Source organism: Podarcis tiliguerta (assembly GCF_965153285.1).
Source record: "Podarcis tiliguerta genome assembly, chromosome: 4".
NCBI classification, from domain to species: Eukaryota; Metazoa; Chordata; class Lepidosauria; order Squamata; family Lacertidae; genus Podarcis; species Podarcis tiliguerta.
Window position 1 is genome coordinate 4,897,677 of NC_139537.1, and position 13,761 is coordinate 4,911,437.

At 45.5% G+C, this 13,761-nt stretch overlaps 2 protein-coding genes across 3 annotated transcripts in view; one reads left to right on the top strand and one right to left on the bottom strand.

The window, feature by feature from the left end:
* The window catches only part of LOC310676834 (tigger transposable element-derived protein 1-like), a gene marked incomplete at its 3' end in the record, with an annotated part of 1,439,559 nt that overhangs the window by 516,674 nt on the left and 909,124 nt on the right, over positions 1–13,761 (top strand). The window lies entirely within an intron of this gene.
* Positions 580–9,159, bottom strand: LOC310675772 (folate receptor gamma-like). 2 transcript variants are annotated; one of them, XM_083436862.1, is made up of 5 exons: positions 9,137–9,159; positions 5,819–5,960; positions 4,257–4,445; positions 3,492–3,627; positions 580–1,168 (listed from the first exon to the last, which is right to left on the bottom strand). In XM_083436862.1, exons 1-5 carry the CDS (start codon positions 9,142–9,144, stop codon positions 897–899), a joined length of 747 nt encoding a protein of 248 aa, XP_083292988.1. In that variant the 5' UTR covers positions 9,145–9,159; the 3' UTR covers positions 580–896. The 2 variants fall into 2 exon arrangements, with proteins under 2 accessions (XP_083292988.1, XP_083292989.1); XM_083436863.1 differs by lacking the exon at positions 9,137–9,159 and adding an exon at positions 9,072–9,109.

The window sequence follows — 13,761 nt, forward strand, 5'->3', positions numbered from 1 at the left end:
CTTTAATTATTATCTTCTATAAGTTTGTAGCTTTCTGCATTTTACCTGTGTTTTAATTTGAGTAAGCTGCCTCGAGTCTCAGCCCAGGAAAAAGGCAGGATAATATTAATAAGCAATAATAAAATTCTCCACCACCCACTCCCCCTTCAGTGGGAAGCAAGTATTTAGGGCTAGGCATTGACGCGGGTGGCGCTGTGGGTTAAAGCCTCAGCGCCTAGGGCTTGCCGATCGAAAGGTCGGCGGTTCGAATCCCCGCGGCGGGGTGCGCTCCCGCTGTTCGGTCCCAGCGCCTGCCAACCTAGCAGTTCGAAAGCACCCCCGGGTGCAAGTAGATAAATAGGGACCGCTTACTAGCGGGAAGGTAAACGGCGTTTCCGTGTGCGGCTCTGGCTCGCCAGAGCAGCGATGTCACGCTGGCCACGTGACCCGGAAGTGTCTTCGGACAGCGCTGGCCCTTGGCCTCTTTGAGTGAGATGGGCGCACAACCCTAGAGTCTGTCAAGACTGATCCGTACGGGCAGGGGTACCTTTACCTTTATTGATAATCAGGCATGAAAGCAAAGGGCACAACAGCAAATTGAATTGAAGAACCAGGCTTTTATTCCTTCTTCCAGTTGTGTGTTCCCAGGAGTTGCAAACACCCCTGTTACTAGAGGCCACCTCCCTTTCCATGTCCCCGTAAGCAGCCCAAGTTTGCCGAGGCGATAGAAATGAACAGAAGCTGAAACAATGTTCGGAGGAAGTCCCGGAAGATACACTCTTCTTACAGGCAAGCTGGAGTGCTATTTCCTGGGAACCCGGAACAAGAGCACTCTCACCCCGATAAAGGGAGTGGGAAATCCCAGCGCAACCTTGCAGGGTCAAAACTCTTCAGGATCAGAGAGTCCCTTGCAAAGTTCACAGCCAGGTTGCTGTGAGGGCAGGGAAAAGCAAGACCAGGAACGTCCAGGGCGAGAGAGCCGCCCCAGCATTGGCATAGTACTTTGCCACCTCCACATTGGGGTTGCCCTGCGTTGAGTTAAACCACATCTGGATACAGCGCTTGCTGCCCCTCGTGAAGGTGGTATATTTGTAGGAGTTGCTCCAGATCTTCTCACACAGGTCTTGTGGACTAGGAAAGACCAATTCCCACAGCTGACACTTCGACGCCTGGGGGCACCGGTTATACCCTGGAATTGAAGAGAAGAGATGCCAGGCTGAGCAAGGCTTGTCGTTCCAAGATGCTCAGCTGGCTGGGTACCCATCCCAGAGAAAGGAGGAGAGTCACCAGACATAAAGTTGGCATCGTAACAAAACTTAATCTGTCCCCGGCAGCCAGGACAGCAACCTTAAGAAAAAGCCCTTTCCCCAAATTAGCTAAAACGTATAAGATAAATAATAAATGTTGGAAATGTAAAGAAAAAGAAGGAACATTTTATCATATATGGTGGGAAAGTAAGAAAGTAAAGAACTTCTGGGAAATGATATAGAATGAGATGAAAAAGATGTTGAAATATACATTCTTAAAAAAACCAGAAGCATTTTTACTTGGTATTATAGGCCAGGATATTAATAGGCAAGATGTAAAACTGTTTTTATATGCAATAACAGCATCAAGAGTATTGTTAGCCTAATTGGAAGCAAGAAGAAATTCCAATGAAAGAAGAATGGCAGACGAAATTAATGGACTATGCAGAATTGGACAAAATGACAGGAAGGATTCAAAACCTGCGGGACCAGAGATTTACAGGAGATTGGAAGAAGTATATGAACTATTTGAAGAGCGATTGTAACCAACAAATTATGCTAGTAGGACTACAAGAAGCTTTGCAAAGAGAAATATATGAAGTGTTAAAAAGTAGATAAAGATAGAGATATTGGTTATGAGTCTTAAGTGTAATAGGGGAAAGTGAGAAATGCATACTAAGATTATATCGGAAAATTTTCAGACAGGACTGATGGAAGTCAAAAAATTGAATAAGATGTAAAAGTATGTTTAATTACTGTTGAAAATGGCATGTTACAAAACTAATAAATATATATATATATAAAGTTTTTATATATATTTATATATATATATTGTGTGTATATATATATATATATATGCTTTCGTAGATTTTCACGGGTACAGGAATGCAGGTTTTGGTGTCCTCGGGTGTCTTCCCGTGTAAAAGTTGGGGTGTCTAGGCGACGTTTCGACGAGGTCTCACTCGTCATCTTCAGGCTGGTGCTTTCGGCTTCTTGTTACTGGAACAGTAACAAGAAGCCGAAAGCACCAGCCTGAAGATGACGAGTGAGACCTCGTCGAAACGTCGCCTAGACACCCCAACTTTTACACGGGAAGACACCCGAGGACACCAAAACCTGCATATATATATATATATATATATATATATATATATATAATAAACCCGTCCCCTGAATTGACACTTCTCTTTCATTCGTTGCCTGTCTGGATACCACCCACAATTTTGATTTTGGCCAAATGATTTGGACAATTCATTTTTTAAAAAGAGTTTGCATTAGTGCACAGCCAGACAAATACACACTCACCTGGACTGTCAGGTCTGTAAGAACATTAACAAGGGCTTGCTGGATCAGGCCAAGGGGGGCCCATCTAGGCCAGCATCCTGCTCTCACAGTGGCCAACAGGATGCCGCAAAGTGAAACCCGCAAGCAGGATTCAAGCGCAAGGACAACACTGTCCTCCCAGGGGTTCCCAGCAACCAGGATTCAGAAGCATTGCAGCTTCTGGGGAGGCAGCCATCCTGACTAGGAGCCATCAATAGCCCTCTCTTCCTCCATGAATTTGTCTGATTCTCTTTTAAAGTCATCCAAGCTGGAGGCCACCACTGCCTCCTGTGGCAGAGAGTTCCACAGTTTACCTGTGCACAGTGTAAAGAAGTCCTTTTGTGTCCCGAATCTTCCAACATTCAGCTTCATTGTATGCACAGCCACCCAACGCCCCACTCACCTCTCAGACTTGGCCCTCTGATCTGCTGGAGGAGAAAAGGAACTGGCCCTCTGACCTGGTCTAGTTCCACCCCCTTGGATTTAAAATAAAGTAGGGGAATAGTATTGTGTGTGAACCGGCTCTATTTTGGCCAGAAGTCCCACCCCTGCAACCTAAACGGCCTCAGTTCAGTATATCTGAAGGAGCATCTCCACCCCCATCGTTCTGCCTGGACACTGAGGTCCAGCACCGAGGGCCTTCTGGCGGTTCCCTCACTGCGAGAAGCCAAGTTATAGGGAACCAGGCAGTGGGCCTTCTCGGTAGTGGCCCCCGCCCTGTGGAACGCCCTCCCATCAGATGTCAAAGAGAAACAACTACCAGACTTTTAGAAGACATCTCAAGGCAGCCCCATTTAGGGAAGCTTTTAATGTTTGATGCATTACTGTATTTTAATATTTTGTTGGAAGCTGCCTAGAGTGGCTGGGGAAACCCAGCCAGATGGGCAGGGTGTAAATAATAAAATTATTATTATTATTATTCTCTCTGCAGCGCCAACTGACCTTGGGACCAGTCCCAGCCCACGTGCCAGTTCTCCTTGCACGTCATGTCATTCCGACAGTCGTTCCACCATTGCTCACAATCTTCTTTGCACAGCGGGACATCCAGGATTCTTTCTTTGCGCCAGGTCTGATCCACCTGCACGGGGAGGAATGAGTTCGATTTATGCAGGGGGTGGGGGAAGGTTAGGGAGAAGTGGAAGGGCGCCCCGTACCCAAAGATTCGGTCCAGTTCTCTTTTAGAGGAGCATGGGGGAGTAGATGTACACAGGTGAAATGCTGCTGCTGCTGCTGCTGCTGCTGCTGCTGCTGCTAATAATAATAATAATAATAATAATAATAATAATAAATAATGTTATTTATACCCTGCCCTCCCCGGCCAGAGCCAGGCTCAGGGCATCTAACACCAGCCTCATTTTAAAAGTAGCCCATAGATCAAAACCGTAAGGGGAGGGAAACATAAGGGTCAGACCGAGTCCAAACCAAAGGCCAGGCGGAACAGCTCTGTCTCGCAGGCCCTGCGGAAAGATGTCAAATCCCGCAGGGCCCTAGTCTCTTGTGACAGAGCGTTCCACCAGATCGGGGCCAGTACTGAAAAGGCCCTGGCCCTAGTTGAGACCAATCTAACCACCTTGCGACCTGGGACCTCCAGAATGTTGGCATTTGTGGACCTTAAGGTCCTTCGCGGGGCAGACCAGGAGAGGCGGTCCCGTAGGTTTGTGGGTCCTAGGCCGCATAGGGCTTTAAAGGTCAAACCCCCAAGCCCACCTTGTTAATCCAGGGGCCCAGGTTGGGCGAGCATTCGTAGAGGCAGGTGTCCTGGATGAAGTGCCGTTTACACGCATCTGACATGATCCCGCAGTGGTTCCAGTTGAAGTTGTACAGGTAGGACTGGTCATCATGGGCGGCGTGACTCGTGCTATTTGTACAGCAAGCATTTTCTTTCCATGGGGAGCACTATGGGAGGAGAGGGAAAGAGGGATGGGGGAGGAAAGGCCAACTCATCTAGCACCTCCCTCCCAAGTCACAAGAAGACTAGGATGTTCCACGCTGCCTTCACTCGCTCACACCCCAAGCCCTGCTTCCCAGCCAGTGGCAAATTTATTCTCATTTCGCTTGTCATTAAATCGTACACCTATAGAACTATAGGGTTGGAAGGGATACCCCAGCTCTTAAGGGTTGGTTTCCAGACCCTAAGGAGTAAACCCTACACAAATCCAGAGTGGGGTCCCTAAGGCGGTTGGATGGCACCTTGTCTGCCTCCTTCCAGCTACTTCTGCAGTGTGGTGTAGTGGTTAAGAGCGGTGGACTCGTAATCTGGTGAACCTGGTTCGCTTCCCTGCTCCTCCACAAGCAGCTGCTGGGTGACCTTGGGCCAGTCACACTTCTTTGAAGTCTCTCAGCCCCACTCACCTCACAGAGTGTTTGTTGTGGGGGAGGAAGGGAAAGGAGAATGTTAGCCACTTTGAGACTCCTTAGGGTAGTAATAAAGCGGGATATAAAATCCAAACTCCTCTTATTCTTCTTCCTGCAGCCAACTGGTGTCAAACAGCTTGCTCTGCTTTCCTTCCGACCACATCAATGAGACTTATCTAGACAGTCCAGGAACTCCATACACACTACCCAGGCTTGTGGCCCGGAGATCCTCTTGGTTATACTCCTCTGACCCCTTCCAGAAGGATGTCAACATCCTTCTTAAACCGGGGTGCCCCAAACTGGACATTGATGGGGCCTGACCAAGATGGAATAGACTGGGACTATTACTTCACTTGATCTGGACACTAGACCTCTGTTGATGCAGCCTAGAATAGCCTTAGCAAAAATTAAAAATAGTAAGCTGGCTTTCCTTCAGAGCTATGGCCTTGCCCAACCTCTGTTGGCTGAGATTGATGGGAGTTGTAGTCCAACATCATCAACAGAGCACCAGGTTTGGCAAAGGCTGCCTGTTATGTACTGAGCTGAATGGGATCCAAAATGCAGCAGTCTGATTGGCCATAGAATAATAGGATTCAGAATGCAGCAGTCTGATTGGTCCACAGGAGCCACCCAATCCAGCTCCAGGTGGAAGTGAATCCGCAACCTGATTGGCCTACAGGTGAATCCCGGAATTAGCCAATCATGTGGGGCCCATCGTGTAAATAATGTCTATAAAGCAGACATTCTGGGGGAACTTCCATTCCTCACCACAATGAGCTGAATAAAGAGCATGAAATCCACTCTCGACTCCGTGGATATTTTACTGCTGTTGGCCTCCATTCACTCTCTCTGGCACAGCTCAGCTCAGGGAATAGAACTGAGTTTCAGAATCCTGTTTGGGGAGAGCGCCCTACCTGCCCATGCAGCTCATCCTCTTTACCAGGATCCGTCTTGTGATGCTTGCCATCCATGCACGTGTTCAGCACCGAGACATCAGCAGCCCCGGCAGCCAAGAGAGCCAGCAGCCCCAGCAACTTCCTGCACGCTGCCATCTCCCTGCAGATGGTGGCGGGAGAGAGAGAGAGAAAGGAATAGATTCAAAGAACCAAACAGCTGCAGCAGAATCACAAGGACCCACCTGGCTTGTCAAGGCTGCAGAGGGCAGCTTGGTCGGCTGCTCTCAGTGCCGTGAACTGAGCATGTCTGGAGCTGTGATCAACATTGCCTGCAACCAGGAGAGGAAATTGCAGCAGACGATTCTGCCCCCACCTCAGTCATCTTTCTTTAACTCTCTCCCTCCCTCCCTCCCCAACTGTGTCTACTCACCCAGGTAAGATCAGAAGAGAACTTCCCTTACCCACACTTTTGGAAACCAATTTCCCCATTCAATTTCACAGGTTTTTTTAAAAAACACACTAAACTTTTATTTTTGCTGGAAAGCAAAGCCTTGCAAAGATCATGGCCACTGGTGCCATCACCTCCTGGCAAATAGAAGGGGAGGAAATGGAGGCAGTCAGAGATTTTACTTTCTTGGGCTCCATGATCACTGCAGATGGTGACAGCAGCCACGAAATTAAGAGACGCCTGCTTCTTGGGAGGAAAGCAATGACAAACCTAGACAGCATTTTAAAAAGTAGAGACATCACCTTGCCAACAAAGGTCCGTATAGTAAAAGCTATGGTTTTCCCAGTAGTGATGTATGGAAGTGAGAGCTGGACCATAAAGAAGGCTGATCGCCGAAGAATTGACGCTTTTGAATTATGGTGCTGGAGGAAACTCTTGAGAGTCCCATGGACTGCAAGAAGATCAAACGCATCCATTCTTTTTATATATATATATATAAAGTTTTTTATTTATACAACAAGAAAGACAAACAAACAAACACCGAACACAAATACCAAACCATACACTAATCACAAAAACAACCATAGACACACAATACTCCTAGCAGACAATAAAACATCTATTGGTCTTAGCACTAAAGACCCGACCTCCCGTCCATTCCATACTTCAAATTCATATTACTTATTGCCCATACACATTTTTTCTTATAATTAAACTTATTCTCATTAAATCTAATTTCTTATATCTACCTTACAACTATTACTGAAGTTCCTCGAATGCTGCAACAGAATTTAAACTACTATATTTATTTTTCAGATATTCTTTGAAAACCTCCCATTTAGAAACAAATTCCTGTTTTGATTTATTCTTTATTTTTTCTGATAGACCATCTAATTCAGCATATTCTGTCAGCTTTTGGATCCAATCTTGAATAGAGGGGATTTCATTACTCTTCCATTTTGCTGCTATCAAAACTCTTGCTGCCGCCGTGGCATATAAAAAGATACCCTTCCTCTTTTGTGGAATATCCAAATCTGTTATTCCTAGGAGGTAGGCCTCTGGTTTTTTATTGAAAGAGATCTTTAGCATTTTTTGCAGCTCTGCATGTATACTCTCCCAGAATACCTGTATTTTCCTACATATCTACATATCCTACATTCTTAAGGAAATCAGCCCTGAGTGCTCACTGGAAGGACAGATCGTGAAGCTGAGGCTCCAAGACTTTGGTCACCTCATGAGAAGAGAAGACTCCCTGGAAAAGACCCAGATGCTGGGAAAGATGGAGGGCACAAGGAGAAGGGGACGACAGAGGACGAGATGGTGGGACAGTGTTTTCGAAGCTACAAACATGAATCTGACCAAACTGCGGGTGGCAGTGGAAGACAGGAGTGCCTGGCGTGCTCTGGTCCAGGGGGTCACGAAGAGTCGGACACGACTAAACGACTAAACAACAACAACAAAGCCTTGCAAAAGGGAACAAGTGCCCTTGATATGCCCACTTGACTGCTTTGATCTGCGGAACTGGTGCCAAGTGATATCTGTTCCTTATTGTTAAGAACTTGCTCTCAGTGTGGCAAAACCTGCCCTCTGGAACTCCCTGCTTATTGACATCGGCTAGGAACCTTTGCTGTATTCTTTGTGCCTCCTGAAAACATTTTTTTAAAAATAATATTTATTATAAGTTTAAAAGTTACAGAAAAAAGCACAAAAAAAGAAGAGGAAAAAAGTAAAAAAAAGAAGGGAAAAAAGAACAAAAAACACAATACATCAAAACACAAAGAAAAACAAAAACAATTAAAAACACATCCAATATTTATCCTTATCTTTCATTAACTTATTTCCTCGACCTCCTCACACCTCCCTTTTTTGTATTCCAGTTATTAACTATATCTGCAAATCCTTTCCCTCTTTTCACTGCTTTCTGTCATTTAATTATCTTAATTTATTTTAACAATATCTTACCATCAAAACCTTAAAATTTATTTATACTTAACTCCGTATAATATTTCTACTAAAGTCATGTAATTTCATTCCAACATTTCCTAACATTCATTAATTTTACAATATTTCTCTAAATAGATTTTTAAATTTTTTCCAATCTTCTTCCACCGTTCCTGAAAACATTTTTGTATAGACAAGGCTGCCCAGATATTTTAAAAGGTGATGCAAGATTGAGTCTATTATTTTAACTTTTGAAAAATCTTAAATTGCTAATTCTTCCTACTGACATTTTTTTGTGAATGGATTCGAGTGTGTTTTACATTCAGGTGGTGAATAAATTTTATGAAATAAGTAATGCAGTGGTACCTCCGGTTACATACGCTTCAGGTTACAGACTCCGCTAACCCAGAAATAGTACCTTGGGTTAAGAACTTTGCTTCAGGATGAGAACAGAAATCGTGCTCCAGCGGCACAGTAGCAGCAGGAGGCCCCATTAGCTAAAGTGGGGCTTCAGGTTAAGAACAGTTTCAGGTTAAGAACTGACCTCCAGAACGAATTAAGTTCTTAACCCGAGGTACAACTGTAGAACAAACAGCAACCCAGAGGAAGAGCCCACGACCCAAATCCACAGGAGCCAGGAAAACCGTAGCCATCGAGCTGATTTCATTTCTATCCACTTTTTAAAATAGCTGCCTTCACTTTCTAATACATAAAAAGCAGTAACAACAATAAGGAAGAAAGACGCGAAAACAAGAAAGGAAATATACGAGAGGAGATGAGCAGTGTTCCACAAACAGCATTGTAATTCCAGAAAACTGTCCTTCACAAGCATATTAGGCAAGAGTTTCTAAAGGAGCAAAAGTCAATTCCTCCATCACTTACCTGCGCATACAGCCAAGGAAGACCCACTTTCAAACACAAGAACCCTCCCAACAGACCTTTTATACCTGAGCATTCTCACCTCCAGCTGTTTTCTCTCTCAGGTGGGCTGGCAGCACAGCTGATGAAAGCCAAGAGCTCCTTCAGCCTTAAAGAAGCAGACTCCCAATATGCCTGGAAATAGGAACTGGTTCCAAAGATCAGCCGAGAAATCGTCAGTCAATGATTGTACAAAGGAGCACTGAGCTCCCACTTGCCAAGCGTGCCCCACCAAGGAGACAGAGAATATCACCTCGGAAGTGCTCCAAAACATAGAATCGAAGAGTTCAAAGGAAAGCTTTGTCTATTTGCCTATTTATTTCCATTCATGACATCCATTCATCAAATACTTTGAAGCAATTCCTCATAAAAAGCATCAGCAATAGAAACAGTTGCACAATTTTATACTGTGGCAATTGTGGGATTGGGGGTGGGGGAGAGAAACAGTCTAAAACACTGTAATAAAATACCGTATTTTTCCATCTATAAGATGCTCCCATGTATATATTTTGGGACTCCAAGTTGAGAAAATGGGGGGGGGGAGGGAGGATTGCCCAGACATATTGAGCTTTTTATGGGGGGGGGGTGTTGAAAATCGCTAACCCGCAGGACCGCCACAGCCAATTGCACGCACATCGACAAAGCCGCCAATCGTCTGCACGCTCACCGAAAGCAAGCGCCAACCGCACGCCCAATTGCTGCAGCAGCCAGTGGATCTTCCCGCAGCTGCCAATCACATGCAAAAACGCCGCTGACAACCTCCTGCTCGCGGCAGCCACCAATCGCCCGTCCCACCTCTCCACTATCCGTATATAAGACGACCCTCAATTTTTAGCATAATGCTCCCGGCCTCTTGAGTGAGATGAGCGCACAACCCTAGAGTCTGTCAAGACTGGCCCATACGGGCAGGGGTACCTTTACCTTTACCTTTTATATGGGAAGCCCGGACTTTGAAAGTCATCTAATCTCCCTTGCTGTATTATACTGTATTGTTTAATTAGTGTTTTTATGGAGCAGTCAAGTAATTTCGTTGTCCCCAAAGGGGGCAATGACAATAAAGATATTATTATTATTATTATACACAGAAAAATATGGTAAATATGCAATGTGAAACGGTTTCAAGTCCAATAGAGATGCAGCATGAGTTGGAATAAAGGGCAGTAGTTTTAAACTGGGGTGAGGGAGGTGAGGAGGCAATTGCCAGAAGAGAACAGTGGGGTGAATTGCTGTGAGCTGTAAAATGGGGTTACATCTGCTTATCTGCTTGCTTTGAAGCCTTAACTTTTGGTTTAGCAAGTTAGGGGAGGGCAGGCTTCTAAGCCAGCGGTGGTGGGGAAGAGGCCTTTAAGCCAGGTGTGGTTAATTTTTTGGTGTCTCCCAAAAATTTGACCCATCACTTGGGGGGATAGGCGAACTACGGTAATACCAGTGTACTAGAAGAAGCAAAGATAACCAGTGTCGAAGCAATGATTCTTCAACATCAACTTCGTTAGACTGGTCATATTGTGCGGATGCCTGGTGATCGTCTGCCAAAGCAACTACTCTATTCTGAACTTAAAAATGGAAAGTGTAATGCTGGTGGTCAACAAAAGAGGTTCAAAGACTGTCTCAAGGCAAATCTTTAAAAATGTAGTATAAACACCAACCACTGGGAAACACTGGCCTGCGAGCGCTCCAGTTGGAAAAGCCTTTACCAAAGGTGTCATGGGCTTTGAAGACACTCGAACTCAGGACGCTTGGCAAATCCACACCGTGATCAACTCCCACCCGGAAACCAATGTCCCCACTGTGGAAGGATGTGTGGATCCAGAATTGGCCTCCACAGTCACTTACGGACTCATTGTTAAAACCGTGTTCATGGAAGACAATCTTACTCGGCTACGAGGGATCGCCAAAGAAGAAGAAGAAATGAGGCTGTTACTGCCAGCTAGCTGAGCTTGCTTTTCCTATAAGTAAGCCTCACTGACAAAGCCATGCCGCTTCAGTGGCCAACCTGAAGTGTAGCGGCAAGGAATCCTGCATGTAAATCTCTTGATACACCTTTATAATAAAGCATTCGAATTAGAATAGAATTCGGAGAGAATTGTCGAGTTGGAAGGGACCCAATGGAACCCCCTGCAATGCAAGAACATGCAGCTGCCTCTTGCAGGGATCGAACCTGCAACCTTGGCGTTATCAGTGCCACCCTCCAACCAACTGAGCTACTCTGAAGTTTTGTGCGTCTTGTTTTGGCATCCCTGCAACTGGGTCCTTTGAAGCACCGGTCAACCCTTTGCCCTGGTCTACATTTGGACCTGCAGATCAGAACAGGAGGGCGTGGCGGACCCTCAGCATATACTAAGGATGTTACCTTAAGCCCTAATCCATTGCAAAGATGCTTAGAATCGTGGACTTGGAAAGGGACCCCAGGGATCATCTAGTCCAACCCCCCTGCAATGCAGGAATAAGTACTTCTTATGCGACCGTGAGTCTCCTTGATTGAAGTCTTTGAGACTTATAAGCATGTACAATATCTGCTTGGCGTACGCCCAGGACCTCACTTAGCCTTCCTGGGACAAACAGTTTTATGGCTGCTAATAAACTGCACAGATCATGATGAGGACTTAGCAGCAGGCGGACTCTCTTGTCAAATCAGGCCATTGTGCACCTGAGCCTGTCCTTGATTTGCGAAGCTTGCAAAGCAAGATTCCTGGGAGATAGGAGACTTTACTCTGTTGGTTGTGCTCAGAATCAGGTATTTAGAGATAACCTTTATCTGGTTACGGAGAAGGCAGTTAAGAGTGTTATAAGAATTCTAAGGTCTCAAATATAGAATAAATGTTCATATATGTACAAGGCAAAAACATAGCAACCCTGAAGCCATTTTGGCTCTCCCAAATTGACCTCAAATATTTCTCTGCAAGGAGGAAGGAAATGGGGAAAGCTTTGGACTGTAGGAACTTACAAGTCCCTGCAAATACAGTTCAGCAAGTATCTGTTAAGTTTAATAAACTACGGTGGTACCTCAGGATGCGAACGGGATCCGTTCTGAAGCCCGGTTCGCATCCTGAAGCGAACGCACCCCACGACTGCACATCTGCACATGCGCGGGTCGCAATTTGCCGCTTCCGCACATGCGCATGGTGTCATTTTGAGCGTCTGTGCATGCGCAAGCAGCGAAACCCGGAAGTAACGTGTTCCATTACTTCCAGGTCGGTGCAGATTGCAACCCGAAAGAGCTCAACCTGAAGCAACTTCAACCCAAGGTGTGACTGTATTGATATGTGAAAGGAACTAAAGTATTTACCATCTCAAAGGAATGGCCAGGCCACCCAGAAACTGCAATCAAGTGAGGCATTATCAGGTATCCTGGCAGACAGGAGAGAAGCAACCCTCTTAAATTTCTGCTGTAGACCGCCTCCTTCTGTGATGTAGGTATGATATTTTGGGAAGTGGTTTTGGGCTACAGGGTGGGCAATTTCAAAAAAGTCTTTATAGGGGCTTGCGCACCATTGCTCTGGATCTCTCTGACCTCTTTGCAAGGAGGGGAGGGAACTTTGTTGCAAAAGAAAAATAAAGATCCTGCCTCCATCCATTCATCTCTGACCAATCATGGACTTAGGGGACCCAGTCCCTGGGGGAGCTGGGCAGCAAAAGCCAAACCCCCCATTTTTTCCTCTAACAAGAACATTACAGAAATAAGTGGAAGAAATATCCCTCAGAATAAGAGCCAAGTTTGTTGGCAACCTACCCCATGTCCCAAACACATAGAATTGTGTTGTATGTAGAGATGTCCACCCCCCCCCCCCAAATTCTGCTTTTCAGACCAGATAAGCAAAGTTTGAATTTGAACAGCCCTTCTGGCTGCTTGTAGGAGGTGACTGATTCTTTACTGTTTAGAACTCAGGATGGGACTTTCTGAGTTCAAAGCATGATTTCTGCTGCTGCTGCTGAGCTCTGGGAAGATTTTACATAACAGAGGTTAGAACTTTGGACTTTGGAGACAAATAGTGAGTTCTAATTCCAGGAAGGAGTGGCTTGCTTGTTGCAGAACTGGATGCTTTCTATTAAGGTCCTAAAAAGCAGGTGGCATCGACATCAGCTGATTTTATCGTTTTGCAATTTTGAATAAATTTGTGCTCCTGCGAGTGATTCTACCAAACCACAGAAATAAGACCTGCCAAGGAAGCTGTTTCATCGGATCGACTCAGGCAGCTTGCTTGCTCGTCAATGAATAGGGCAGAGAGGAGAGGAACTCTGCGCATGCTTTTGGGTTGCTGTTTTTTAAGCTGCTACTTCACACCTCCTATCTGGACCGTAGGAATGACCGGTCCAGAAGGGGCTGAAGAGCACCTACGTAAATGCATTTATTTAATGATATTACAGCAGGCAGGCAGGCAAGTTCCAGACGGAGTGAAGCAGGCAAGGGTTGATTTGTAGGGGGTGCATGGTCGGCCAATTGGTGTTAAAGAAGGATAGAACTTTCTTCATGTATGCCACAACAGCAGCAAGAACACTTATTGCGAAGTATTGGAAGACACAAGAATTACCCACCCAGGAAGAATGGCAGATGAAGGTGATGGACTATATGGAATTGGCAGAAAGACTGGCAGAATCAGAGACCAGGGAGAAGAGACGGTGGAGGAAGTTTGGAAGAAATTCAAAGACTATTTAC